The 12,923-nt window shown below is 53.6% G+C and overlaps 1 protein-coding gene across 4 annotated transcripts in view; it reads left to right on the top strand.

Moving 5' to 3' along the window:
- The window catches only part of DCTN1 (dynactin subunit 1), a 139,809-nt gene that overhangs the window by 108,861 nt on the left and 18,025 nt on the right, over positions 1-12,923 (top strand). For all 4 annotated transcript variants that reach the window (XM_077280396.1, XM_077280397.1, XM_077280398.1 and 1 more), the window contains 6 exons: positions 2,695-2,886; positions 2,960-3,076; positions 3,144-3,296; positions 3,367-3,527; positions 11,589-11,757; positions 11,935-12,003. In XM_077280396.1, coding sequence (XP_077136511.1) covers positions 2,695-2,886; positions 2,960-3,076; positions 3,144-3,296; positions 3,367-3,527; positions 11,589-11,757; positions 11,935-12,003 — 861 coding nt within the window. The remainder of the gene's footprint in view (positions 1-2,694; positions 2,887-2,959; positions 3,077-3,143; positions 3,297-3,366; positions 3,528-11,588; positions 11,758-11,934; positions 12,004-12,923) is intronic.

Raw genomic sequence — 12,923 nt, forward strand, 5'->3', positions numbered from 1 at the left:
TTCCCTGGTGGACTAGTGCAGAGCTCCCCCTGGTGATATGTTCCCTGGTGGACTAGTGGAGAGCTCTCCCCTGGTGATATGTCCCCTGATGGTCTAGTGGAGAGCTCTGTCCTGGTAATATGTTCCCTGGTGGACTAGTGCAGAGCTCCCCCTGGTGATATGTTCCCTGGTGGACTAGTGGAGAGCTCCGTCCTGGTGATATGTTCCCTGGTGGACTAGTGGAGAGCTCTCCCCTGGTGATATGTCCCCTGGTGGTCTAGTGGAGAGCTCTGTCCTGGTGATATGTTCCCTGGTGGACAAGTGCGGAGCTCTCCCCTGGTGATATGTTCCCTGGTGGACTAGTGGAGAGCTCTCCCCTGGTGATATGTTCCCTGGTGGACTAGTGCAGAGCTCTCCCCTGGTAATATGTTCCCTGGTGGACTAGTGCAGAGCTCTCCCCTGGTAATATGTTCCCTGGTGGACTAGTGCAGAGCTCCCCATGGTGATATGTTCCCTGCTGGGCTAGTGGAGAGCTCTGTCCTGGTCATATTCCCCCTGGTGGACTAGTGGAGAGCTCCGTCCTGGTGATATGTTCCCTGGTGGACTAGTGGAGAGCTCCGTCCTGGTGATATTGGAGCGCCCCCACACCACCGCAGGGCCAAGGGGTACCCGGAGCCGGGCCTCTAGGTCTCAGTTCTGGGGTTGTCACGGTGGCTAGACCCGGTCCGTGGCCCTGTCTGTCAGTGGGGGACGTCCGGTGCAATAAGTGGTGTTGTAACGGTGCAGTTGTGGGGTGCCGGTCGCAGTAAATAACGAGGACACCAGGTTGCAGTCTCTTTACCTCTTTACTGAAGATCTCTGGGTCCTCAGTCCAGAATACGGTTCACCAGGCTGCGCAAGTCCGGCCGGTCCAATGGCACCTCCAGAGTTCTCTTCACAGGTGGAAATCGGTGCCTTCCTTCTTAGCGCTATGTGTTGCGGTCCTTCCCTGCTGTGCTTACGGAAAGTAACCCCACAACTGTTGTGTCTGTTTCTTAAGTTCCCTCACAACTCGATTAGATGATGTTCTGCTAATCCTCCGTCCCTCCCTGATGTTACAGTAAGAACGGCACCCGTTTGTCGGGTAGGCCTGGAGTTCTTCCGGGACCCTAGAGACGCCCCTCTCCCGCAATTGCCTCCCAAGACTGCATAGGTGATATGTGTTAGACAGCCCGCCTCAAACTGACTGTCCTGCCGCTGTTTAGAGTATTGCTTGAAGCTAGATATTATGATACTCCCTCGGCGTTCCGGCCACCGGTAGTGCGCCTCAGTAGGATGTTGCCTCGGTCTTACAGCACGACCTCTACTGGAATTCTCCTATCGCTTGATCTCGTTTCTCACTCAGCACAATCTATCTCGCTTCTAGTCCTTTCTTGGGTCCCGCCGCTTCCCGGAGCTGGCGCGGACCCGTTACGTTCTTTCCAATGCCAAGCCTCTGTCAGGATCCCACCCCTGACAGAGACCCTACTGTATCTTCCCCTACAACACCCTCTGCCACAAGGTGTTGCTTCGTTCAATCCAGTCAGCTTTCTGATCTAACTTCCTGCCTGACCCCCAGTTTACCCACTATGGTGGGGAGTGGCCTAATGAATAGCACCCTTAGCTCCCCCCGGAGGCCCGGCTGTGAAATGTATTGGTGTCTGTGATACCTGATCAGATGAACTCCTTCAGTGCCATCGGACGCACCATGGCTCCCCATAGTGGCGGAGTCACAGTACTGCAACGACCAGGACTCTGGGGCGCTGCACTATGTTCCCTGATGGTCTAGTGGAGAGCTCTCCCCTGGGGGGATATGTTACCTGGTGGACAAGTGCGGAGCTCTCCCCTGGTGATATGTTCCCTGGTGGTCTAATGTAGAGCTCTGTCCTGGTGATATGTTCCCTGGTGGACTAGTGGAGAGTTCTCCTCTGGTGATATGTCCCCTGGTGGTCTAGTGGAGAGCTCTGTCCTGGTGATATGCCCCCTGGTGGTCTAGTGGAGAGCTCTGTCCTGGTGATATGCCCCCTGGTGGTCTAGTGGAGAGCTCTGTCCTGGTGATATGCCCCCTGGTGGTCTAGTGGATAGCTCTGTCCTGGTGATATGCCCCCTGGTGGTCTAATAGAGAGCTCTGTCCTGGTGATATGTTCCCTGGTGGACTAGTGGAGAGTTCTCCTCTGGTGATATGTCCCCTGGTGGTCTAGTGGAGAGCTCTGTCCTGGTGATATGCCCCCTGGTGGTCTAGTGGAGAGCTCTGTCCTGGTGATATGCCCCCTGGTGGTCTAGTGGAGAGCTCTGTCCTGGTGATATGCCCCCTGGTGGTCTAGTGGATAGCTCTGTCCTGGTGATATGCCCCCTGGTGGTCTAATAGAGAGCTCCGTCCTGGTGATATGTCCCTGGTGGTCTAGTGGAGAGCTCTGTCCTGGTGATATGCCCCCTGGTGGTCTAGTGGATAGCTCTGTCCTGGTGATATGTCCCCGGGTGGTCTAATACAGAGCTCTGTCCTGGTGATATGTCCCTGGTGGTCTAGTGGATAGCTCTGTCCTGGTGATATGCCCCTGGTGGGCTAGTGGAGAGCTCCGTCCTGGTGATATGTTCCCTGGTGGACTAGTGGATAGCTCTAACCTGCTGATATGTCCCCTGGTGGATCGGTGGGAGATGAGTCCACCCTTATGGCCATTTCTGATGTTCTCCCGCTAGGAGGCCATCAATGAGATGAATGATGAGCTGCAGGAGAACGCCCGCGAGACAGAGCTGGAGTTACGTGAGCAGCTGGACATGGCGAACGCACGCGTGCGGGAGGCTGAGAAGCGCGTGGATGCGGCTCAGGAGACGGTGGCGGATTACCAGCAGACCATCAAGAAGTACCGGGACCTGACGTCCCACCTGCAGGTGCGGCTCTGGGGGTCCTCGTGGCAGCGCACCTCGCGGGGCTGACGCCAGCTCACGGCTTCATCTGTTGCAGGAGGTGAACCGCGAGCTCCACACCCAGCAGGAGGCCACCGTGGAGAAGGAGCAGCAGCCGTCGCCCGAGATGTTCGACTTTAAGATCAAGTTTGCAGAGACCAAAGCCCACGCCAAGGTGGGAGGGCGGAGCCTGGGGAGGTCGGGGGTCCTCAGGACGGGGCGTAACCACCTGCTTCTTTCAGGCCATTGAGATGGAACTGCGCAAGATGGAGGTGAGCCAAGCCAACCGCCACGTGTCCCTGCTCACCACCTTCATGCCGGACAGCTTCCTGCGCCACGGAGGAGACCACGACTGCATCCTGGTGCTGCTGCTCATCCCCAGACTCATCTGCAAGGTCAGGCTGATGGCTCTGGAGGCACGAGCGCCTACTGACAGCAGCACGCTGACCGCTGTGTGTCCCCCAGGCGGAGCTCATCAGTAAGCAGGCCCAGGAGAAGTTTGAGCTGACTGAGGCCAATGAGGAGAAGACTGGCATGAGAGGAGCCGTGGGAGAGCAGAGGAGCTTCGCCGCCGGGCTGGTGTATTCCCTCAGCCTCCTGCAGGCGACGCTGCACAAATACGAGCAGTAAGTGCGCAAAGGGTCACACAGGGACGCTCTGAATACATGTGCACCCCAGAGCTGCGCTCACTATTCTGCTGGTGCAGTCACTGTGTACATACATTACTGATCCTGAGATACATCCTGTATTATACCCCAGAGCTGCACTCACTATTCTGCTGGTGCAGTCACTGTGTACATACATTACATTACTGATCCTGAGATACATCCTGTATTATACCCCAGAGCTGCACTCACTATTCTGCTGGTGCAGTCACTGTGTACATACATTACATTACTGATCCTGAGTTACCTCCTGTATTATACCCCAGAGCTGCACTCACTATTCTGCTGGTGCAGTCAGTGTACATACATTACATTACTGATCCTGAGTTACATCCTGTATTATACTCCAGAGCTGCACTCGCTATTCTGCTGGTGCAGTCACTGTGTACATACATTACATTACTGATCCTGAGTTACATCCTGTATTATACTCCAGAGCTGCACTCGCTATTCTGCTGGTGCAGTCACTGTGTACATACATTACATTACTGATCCTGAGTTACATCCTGTATTATACCCCAGAGCTGCACTCACTATTCTGCTGGTGCAGTCACTGTACATACATTACTGATCCCGAGTTACCTCCTGTATTATACCTCAGAGCTGCACTCACTATTCTGCTGGTGCAGTCACTGTGTACATACATTACTGATCCCGAGTTACCTCCTGTATTATACCCCAGAGCTGCACTCACTATTCTGCTGGTGCAGTCACTGTGTACATACATTACATTACTGATCCTGAGTTACATCCTGTATTATACCCCAGAGCTGCACTCACTATTCTGCTGGTGCAGTCACTGTGTACATACATTACTGATCCTGAGTTACATCCTGCATTGCACCACTAGGTGTCAGTGTTGGCTGTCGGTCTGCATTACACCACTAGGTGTCCGTGTTGGCTGTCGGTCTGCATTGCTCCACTAGGTGTCAGTGTTGGCTGTCGGTCTGCATTACACCACTAGGTGTCAGTGTTGGCTGTCGGTCTGCATTAAACCACTAGGTGTCAGTGTTGGCTGTCGGTCTGCAGTGCACCACTAGGTGTCAGTGTTGGCGGTCAGTCTGCAGTGCACCACTAGGTGTCAGTGTTGGCTGTCGGTCTGCAGTGCACCACTATGTGTCAGTGTTGGCTGTCGGTCTGCATTACACCACTAGATGTCAGTGTTGGCTGTCGGTCTGCATTTCTCCACTAGGTGTCAGTGTTGGCTGTCAGTCTGCAGTACACCACTAGGTGTCAGTGTTGGCTGTCGGTCTGCATTGCACCACTAGGTGTCAGTGTTGGCTGTCGGTCTGCATTGCACCACTAGGTGTCAGTGTTGGCTGTCGGTCTGCATTTCTCCACTAGGTGTCAGTGTTGGCTGTCGGTCTGCATTGCACCACTAGATGTCAGTGTTGGCTGTCGGTCTGCATTACACCACTAGGTGTCAGTGTTGGCTGTCGGTCTGCATTTCTCCACTAGGTGTCAGTATTGGCTGTCGGTCTGCATTACACCACTAGGTGTCAGTGTTGGCTGTCGGTCTGCATTGCACCACTAGGTGTCAGTGTTGGCTGTCGGTCTGCATTACACCACTAGGTGTCAGTGTTGGCTGTCGGTCTGCATTGCTCCACTAGGTGTCAGTGTTGGCTGTCGGTCTGCATTACACCACTAGGTGTCAGTGTTGGCTGTCGGTCTGCATTACACCACTAGGTGTCAGTGTTGGCTGTCGGTCTGCATTACACCACTAGGTGTCAGTGTTGGCTGTCGGTCTGCATTTCTCCACTAGGTGTCAGTGTTGGCTGTCGGTCTGCATTACACCACTAGGTGTCAGTGTTGGCTGTCGGTCTGCATTGCACCACTAGGTGTCAGTGTTGGCTGTAGGTCTGCAGTGCACCACTAGGTGTCAGTGTTGGCTGTCGGTCTGCATTACACCACTAGGTGTCAGTATTGGCTGTCGGTCTGCATTACACCACTAGGTGTCAGTATTGGCTGTCGGTCTGCATTACACCACAAGGTGTCAGTGTTGGCTGTCGGTCTGCAGTGCACCACTAGGTGTCAGTGTGGGCTGTCGGTTTGCATTACACCACTAGGTGTCAGTGTTGGCTGTCGGTCTGCATTTCTCCACTAGGTGTCAGTGTTGGCTGTCGGTCTGCAGTACACCACTAGGTGTCAGTGTTGGCTGTCGGTCTGCATTACACCACTAGGTGTCAGTGTTGGCTGTCGGTCTGCATTACACCACTAGGTGTCAGTGTTGGCTGTCGGTCTGCATTGCACCACTAGGTGTCAGTGTTGGCTGTCGGTCTGCATTACACCACTAGGTGTCAGTGTTGGCTGTCGGTCTGCAGTGCACCACTAGGTGTCAGTGTGGGCTGTCGGTCTGCATTACACCACTAGGTGTCAGTGTTGGCTGTCGGTCTGCATTGCACCACTAGGTGTCAGTGTTGGCTGTCGGTCTGCATTACACCACTAGGTGTCACTGTTGGCTGTCGGTCTGCATTACACCACTAGGTGTCAGTGTTGGCTGTCGGTCTGCAGTGCACCACTAGGTGTCAGTGTGGGCTGTCGGTCTGCATTCCACCACTAGGTGTCAGTGTTGGCTGTCGGTCTGCATTGCACCACTAGGTGTCAGTGTTGGCTGTCGGTCTGCATTACACCACTAGGTGTCAGTATTGGCTGTCGGTCTGCATTACACCACTAGGTGTCAGTGTTGGCTGTCGGTCTGCATTGCACCACTAGGTGTCAGTGTTGGCTGTCGGTCTGCATTGCACCACTAGGTGTCAGTGTTGGCTGTCGGTCTGCATTACACCACTAGGTGTCAGTGTTGGCTGTCGGTCTGCATTACACCACTAGGTGTCAGTGTTGGCTGTCGGTCTGCATTGCACCACTAGGTGTCAGTGTTGGCTGTCGGTCTGCATTACACCACTAGGTGTCAGTGTTGGCTGTCGGTCTGCATTACACCACAAGGTGTCAGTGTTGGCTGTCGGTCTGCAGTGCACCACTAGGTGTCAGTGTTGGCTGTCGGTCTGCATTTCTCCACTAGGTGTCAGTGTTGGCTGTCGGTCTGCAGTGCACCACTAGATGTCAGTGTTGGCTGTCGGTCTGCATTACACCACTAGGTGTCAGTGTTGGCTGTCGGTCTGCTTTACACCACTAGGTGTCAGTATTGGCTGTCGGTCTGCATTACACCACTAGGTGTCAGTGTTGGCTGTCGGTCGGCATTACACCACTAGGTGTCAGTGTTGGCCAGTGTTAACCTTTCTCCACCATTATACATTTTGGCAGTAAATTCCCTATAATCCGCCATGTTCTGTGTATTTGGGCGGAATCCTCCGGCCCTTTTTTTAACCTGTCATAGTGTCGGCCATTACTACCTCTTGTGGTCAGCATTGTCTGCTTGCTGGGATCAGTAGTACCTGTGTATGTAGTGTATCAGGACCCAGAACAGCTGCAGCGTAGTGTTGATGCGCTGTGTGATTTGGGGTGGAGTTGGGCCGATGTCATTAACTCCTCAATATTGAGAAGAATCAGTGAATGATGGAGATCCCAGGATGGAGACGTGACCAATCTGCAAATGATGGAAACATTTTCTGACCATCTGTGAGCGCCTGCGTGGCCTGATCCTGGAGACCCGGGGGTCAGCGGGTGCCCTGGTCCACTAGGAGAAACCGCATGGACCAGGGCTCGTCCCACCGCATGCCCGCTCTCCTTTTACCGTGGGCGTAATACTCCTCAGACAACACAGGTTGAAGGTAAACAGGGCGGAAATACTTTACTGAACCACAAAGCAGATAATAACATAGAACTCTCCCAGCACAATACCCAAGATGGTGCACATTAGAGTCTCGCCTTCTGCTGACTTGCCTGGATAATGGCAGCTGTGACTTCACAGCTTCTATGGCCGACTACCCCACCTGTGATATGCACAGAGAGGTAACGAAAAGCTTAGGAAGAGGACAGTCCATTCAGGTACAAGGCCAGATGACCGGATGGTCACAGCCTGGCTTCTCCGGACATCTCCATAGAACCAGGTGACCAGCGGGTCTCAATCCTGGCTTTCCCAAATGTATCCATCAGGCTCAGGTGACAGGTGGGTCCGAATCCTGACTACCCAAAGCATCCATGGTTCGGCGATGGTCAATGGAGCAGATCTGTATTCTTTCAGCTGGGGCCGTGGTCCCCTAAGGTGACATCCTGTAGAATGTCAAATCTGTGTCCCTTGTGATGGACCCATCTTGGCTGCTGTCCTGTACAGAGTCTCTAGTTCTTTGCATGTCTGGGTGGAACATGCATCTCATGTTAGAGGTATACAGCCTCTTTTTATAGTTAACAACTGTTCTTAATCCAGTTTCACAGGTCAAATGGAAGAATCATGACCAGACCAACTCGTATTATTTGGTATGTAATCTATTTGCATAGTTTTTCTCCTGTTTTATAAGTCAACAAACTAGCTGGTCTGGACAATGTGTAATTAGCATATCAGCAAACATCATTGTTCAATGACCCTGTATCACTATTCATCAAGGATAAGAGCACAATGTTACAACAAATGTCGACTTACAATTCAATATTACAGGCTTACACGAACAAAAGTCTGTTTTCTTCACCAAAAAGAAAGAAATCTTAAATTCAAAAGTCAACACATAGATAAGTCTATTCATCCTGGCTTACTGAGAATAGACGTCTGGTTAATTAAGATAAAATGCTGTGTAGTCACATGGGGCTGCAGCTTCTCCGGACTTGTCTCAAACGGGCACATAAGGGACGTCATTGGTCGGTGATTACACAGGAGCTGCTGGCAGTGGATCCTGATGATTTGTATATTTAGAACAGTCCTCAGACGACCATGAATGACTTGTGACAGCAACCGAGGCTGAAGGTGCTGTGATTTTGGCCCTGGTCTCCGGGCTGGGTACAGCGTGTACAGAGCAGTGACGTCTCCGTCCGGTGATTTCGTCCCTGGTTTCCGGGCTGGGTACAGTGTGTATCGAGCAGTGACGTCTCTGTCCGGTGATTTCGGCCCTGGTTTCCGGGTACATTATGTACAGAGCAGTGACGTCTTCGTCCGGTGATTTTGGCCCTGGTTTCCGGGTACATCGTGTATAGAGCAGTGACGTATCCGTCCGGTGATTTCGTCTCTGGGATGGGTACTGTGTGTACAGAGTAGTGACGTCTCCATCCGGTGATTTCGGCCCTGGTTTCCGGTACATCGTGTACAGAGCAGAGACGTCTGTCCGGTGATTTCGGCCCTGGTTTCCGGTACATCGTGTACAGAGCAGAGACGTCTGTCCGGTGATTTCGGCCCTGGTTTCCGGGTACATCGTGTATAGAGTAGTGACGTCTCCATCCGGTGATTTTGGCCCTGGTTTCCAGGCTGGGTACATCGTGTACAGAGCAGAGACGTCTCCGGTGATTTTGGCCCTGGTTTCCGGGTACAACATGTATAGAGTAGTGACGTCTCTGTCCGGTGATTTTGGCCCTGGTTTCCGGTACATCGTGTACAGAGCAGAGACGTCTGTCCGGTGATTTCGGCCCTGGTTTCCGGGTACATCATGTATAGAGTAGTGACGTCTCTGTCTGGTGATTTCGGCCCTGGTCTCCGGGTACATCGTGTACAGAGCCTCTGTCCGGTGATTTCGGCCCTGGTCTCCGGGTACATCGTGTACAGAGCAGTGACGTCTCTGTCCGGTGATTTCGGCCCTGGTTTCCAGGTACATCGTGTATAGAGTAGTGATGACTCTGTCCGGTGATTTCGGCCCTGGTTTCCGGGTACATCGTGTATAGAGTAGTGACGTCTCTGTCCGGTGATTTCGGCCCTGGTGACCGGGTACATCGTGTATAGAGTAGTGACGTCTCTGTCCGGTGATTTCAGCCCTGGTTTCCGGGTACATCGTGTACAGAGCAGTGACGTCTTCGTCCGGTGATTTCGGCCCTGGTTTCCAGGTACATCGTGTACAGAGCAGTGACGTATCCGTCCGGTGATTTCGTCTCTGGGATGGGTACTGTGTGTACAGAGTAGTGACGTCTCCATCCGGTGATTTTGGCCCTGGTTTCCAGGTACATCATGTACAGAGCAGTGACGTCTCTGTCCGGTGATTTCGGCCCTGGTTTCCAGGTACATCGTGTATAGAGTAGTGACGTCTCTGTCCGGTGATTTCGGCCCTGGTTTCCAGGTACATCGTGTATAGAGTAGTGACGTCTCTGTCCGGTGATTTTGGCCCTGGTTTCCGGGTACAACATGTATAGAGTAGTGACGTCTCTGTCCGGTGATTTTGGCCCTGGTTTCCGGGTACATCATGTATAGAGTAGTGACGTCTCCATCCGGTGATTTTGGCCCTGGTTTCCGGGTACATCATGTATAGAGTAGTGACGTCTCTGTCCGGTGATTTTGGCCCTGGTTTCCGGGTACAACATGTATAGAGTAGTGACGTCTCTGTCCGGTGATTTTGGCCCTGGTTTCCGGGTACATCATGTATAGAGTAGTGACGTCTCCATCCGGTGATTTTGGCCCTGGTTTCCGGGTACATCATGTATAGAGTAGTGACGTCTCTGTCCGGTGATTTTGGCCCTGGTTTCCGGGTACATCATGTATAGAGTAGTGACGTCTCCATCCGGTGATTTTGGCCCTGGTTTCCGGGTACATCATGTATAGAGTAGTGACGTCTCTGTCCGGTGATTTCGGCCCTGGTTTCCGGTACATCGTGTACAGAGCAGAGACGTCTGTCCGGTGATTTTGGCCCTGGTTTCCGGGTACATCGTGTATAGAGTAGTGACGTCTCCATCCGGTGATTTTGGCCCTGGTTTCCGGGTACATCATGTATAGAGTAGTGACGTCTCCATCCGGTGATTTTGGCCCTGGTTTCCGGGTACATCGTGTATAGAGTAGTGACGTCTCCATCCGGTGATTTTGGCCCTGGTTTCCAGGCTGGGTACAGCGTGTATAGAGTAGAGACGTCTCCGTCCGGTGATTTCGGCCCTGGTTTCCGGGTACATCATGTATAGAGTAGTGACGTCTCTGTCTGGTGATTTCGGCCCTGGTCTCCGGGTACATCGTGTACAGAGCAGTGACGTCTCTGTCCGGTGATTTGGGCCCTGGTTTCCAGGTACATCGTGTATAGAGTAGTGACGTCTCTGTCCGGTGATTTCGGCCCTGGTTTCCGGGTACATCGTGTATAGAGTAGTGACGTCTCTGTCCGGTGATTTCGGCCCTGGTGTCCGGGTACATCGTGTATAGAGTAGTGACGTCTCTGTCCGGTGATTTCGGCCCTGGTTTCCGGGTACATCGTATATAGAGCAGAGACGTCTCCGTCCGGTGATTTCGGCCCTGGTTTACGGGTACATCGTGTATAGAGTAGTGACGTCTCTGTCCGGTGATTTCGGCCCTGGTGACCGGGTACATCGTGTACAGAGCAGAGACGTCTGTCCGGTGATTTTGGCCCTGGTTTCCGGGTACAACATGTATAGAGTAGTGACGTCTCTGTCCGGTGATTTCGGCCCTGGTTTCCGGGTACATCATGTATAGAGTAGTGACGTCTCCATCCGGTGATTTTGGCCCTGGTTTCCGGTACATAGTGTATAGAGTAGTGACGTCTCTGTCTGGTGATTTCGGCCCTGGTCTCCGGGTACATCGTGTATAGAGTAGTGACGTCTCTGTCCGTGATTTTGGCCCTGGTTTCCGGGTACATCGTGTACAGAGCAGAGACGTCTGTCCGGTGATTTTGGCCCTGGTTTACGGGTACATCGTGTATAGAGTAGTGACGTCTCTGTCCGGTGATTTCGGCCCTGGTTTCCGGGTACATCATGTATAGAGTAGTGACGTCTCCATCCGGTGATTTTGGCCCTGGTTTCCGGTACATCGTGTATAGAGTAGTGACGTCTCTGTCTGGTGATTTCGGCCCTGGTCTCCGGGTACATCGTGTACAGATCAGTGACGTCTCTATCCGTGGTTTCCGCCCCTTCTCCTCCGCTCAGGCCTGTACGGAGCCGCGTGTACCACGGCAGGTTCAGAGCAGTCTCGTCGGTCTTTCTGACATCATCTTCTGTCTTTAGGGCTCTGAATAAATGCAGCGCGGAGATCTACAAGAAGGTGGGCATGCTGTACCCGGAGATGAGCGTGCACGAGCGCTCCCTGGACTTCCTCATTGAATTACTGCACAAGGATCAGCTGGACGAGACGGTGAACGTGGAGCCGCTCACCAAGGCCATCAAGTATTACCAGGTAGCCACCTCAAGGTCAGCGCAGGGGGTGTACTCATATAGTGCTGGGGACAGGGCATTAATGATTAGCATCTGCAGCCGCTCTGCTCCCCCATTACCGGCTGACAGGTCCACTGTGACCGTCGGTCCTCCCGTCTGTGCAGCCTCCTCATCTGTTCTTTCCTCTGCCCCTCATCAGCACCTGTACAGCATCCACCTGGCGGACCAACCCGAGGACTGCACCATGCAGCTGTCCGACCACATCAAGGTAAGCGCCATGTCTCCTCTGTCCTGTGTACGGTCTGTGGCTGCCGTGTCTCCTGTCCTGTGCACGGGTTGTGGCTGCCGTGTCTCCTCTGTCCTGTGTGTGGTCTGTGGCTGCCGTGTCTCCTCTGTCCTGTGTACGGTCTGTGGTTGCCGTGTCTCCTCTGTCCTGTGTACTGTCTGTGGCTGCCGTGTCTCCTCTGTCCTGTGTACGGTCTGTGGTTGCCGTGTCTCCTCTGTCCTGTGTACGGTCTGTGGCTGCCGTGTCTCCTGTCCTGTGCACGGTCTGTGGCTGCCGTGTCTCCTCTGTCCTGTGTGCGGTCTGTGGTTGCCGTGTCTCCTGTCCTGTGTACGGTCTGTGGCTGCCGTGTCTCCTCTGTCCTGTGTACGGTCTGTGGTTGCCGTGTCTCCTGTCCTGTGTACGGTCTGTGGCTGCCGTGTCTCCTCTGTCCTGTGTGTGGTCTGTGGTTGCCGTGTCTCCTCTGTCCTGTGTACGGTCTGTGGTTGCCGTGTCTCCTCTGTCCTGTGTGTGGTCTGTGGCTGCCGTGTCTCCTTTGTCCTGTGTGCGGTCTGTGGTTGCCGTGTCTCCTCTGTCCTGTGTACGGTCTGTGGTTGCCGTGTCTCCTCTGTCCTGTGTACGGTCTGTGGCTGCCGTGTCTCCTCTGTCCTGTGTGTGGTTTGTGGTTGCCGTGTCTCCTCTGTCCTGTGTACGGTCTGTGGCTGCCGTGTCTCCTCTGTCCTGTGTGTGGTCTGAGGTTGCCGTGTCTCCTCTGTCCTGTGTGTGGTCTGTGGCTGCCGTGTCTCCTCTGTCCTGTGTGTGGTCTGTGGCTGCCGTGTCTCCTGTGTACGGTCTGTGGCTGCCGTGTCTCCTCTGTCCTGTGTACGGTCTGTGGCTGCCGTGTCTCCTCTGTCCTGTGTGCGGTC

The sequence above is a fragment of the Ranitomeya variabilis genome, chromosome 1, assembly GCF_051348905.1.
Source record: "Ranitomeya variabilis isolate aRanVar5 chromosome 1, aRanVar5.hap1, whole genome shotgun sequence".
Lineage (NCBI taxonomy): Eukaryota > Metazoa > Chordata > Amphibia > Anura > Dendrobatidae > Ranitomeya > Ranitomeya variabilis.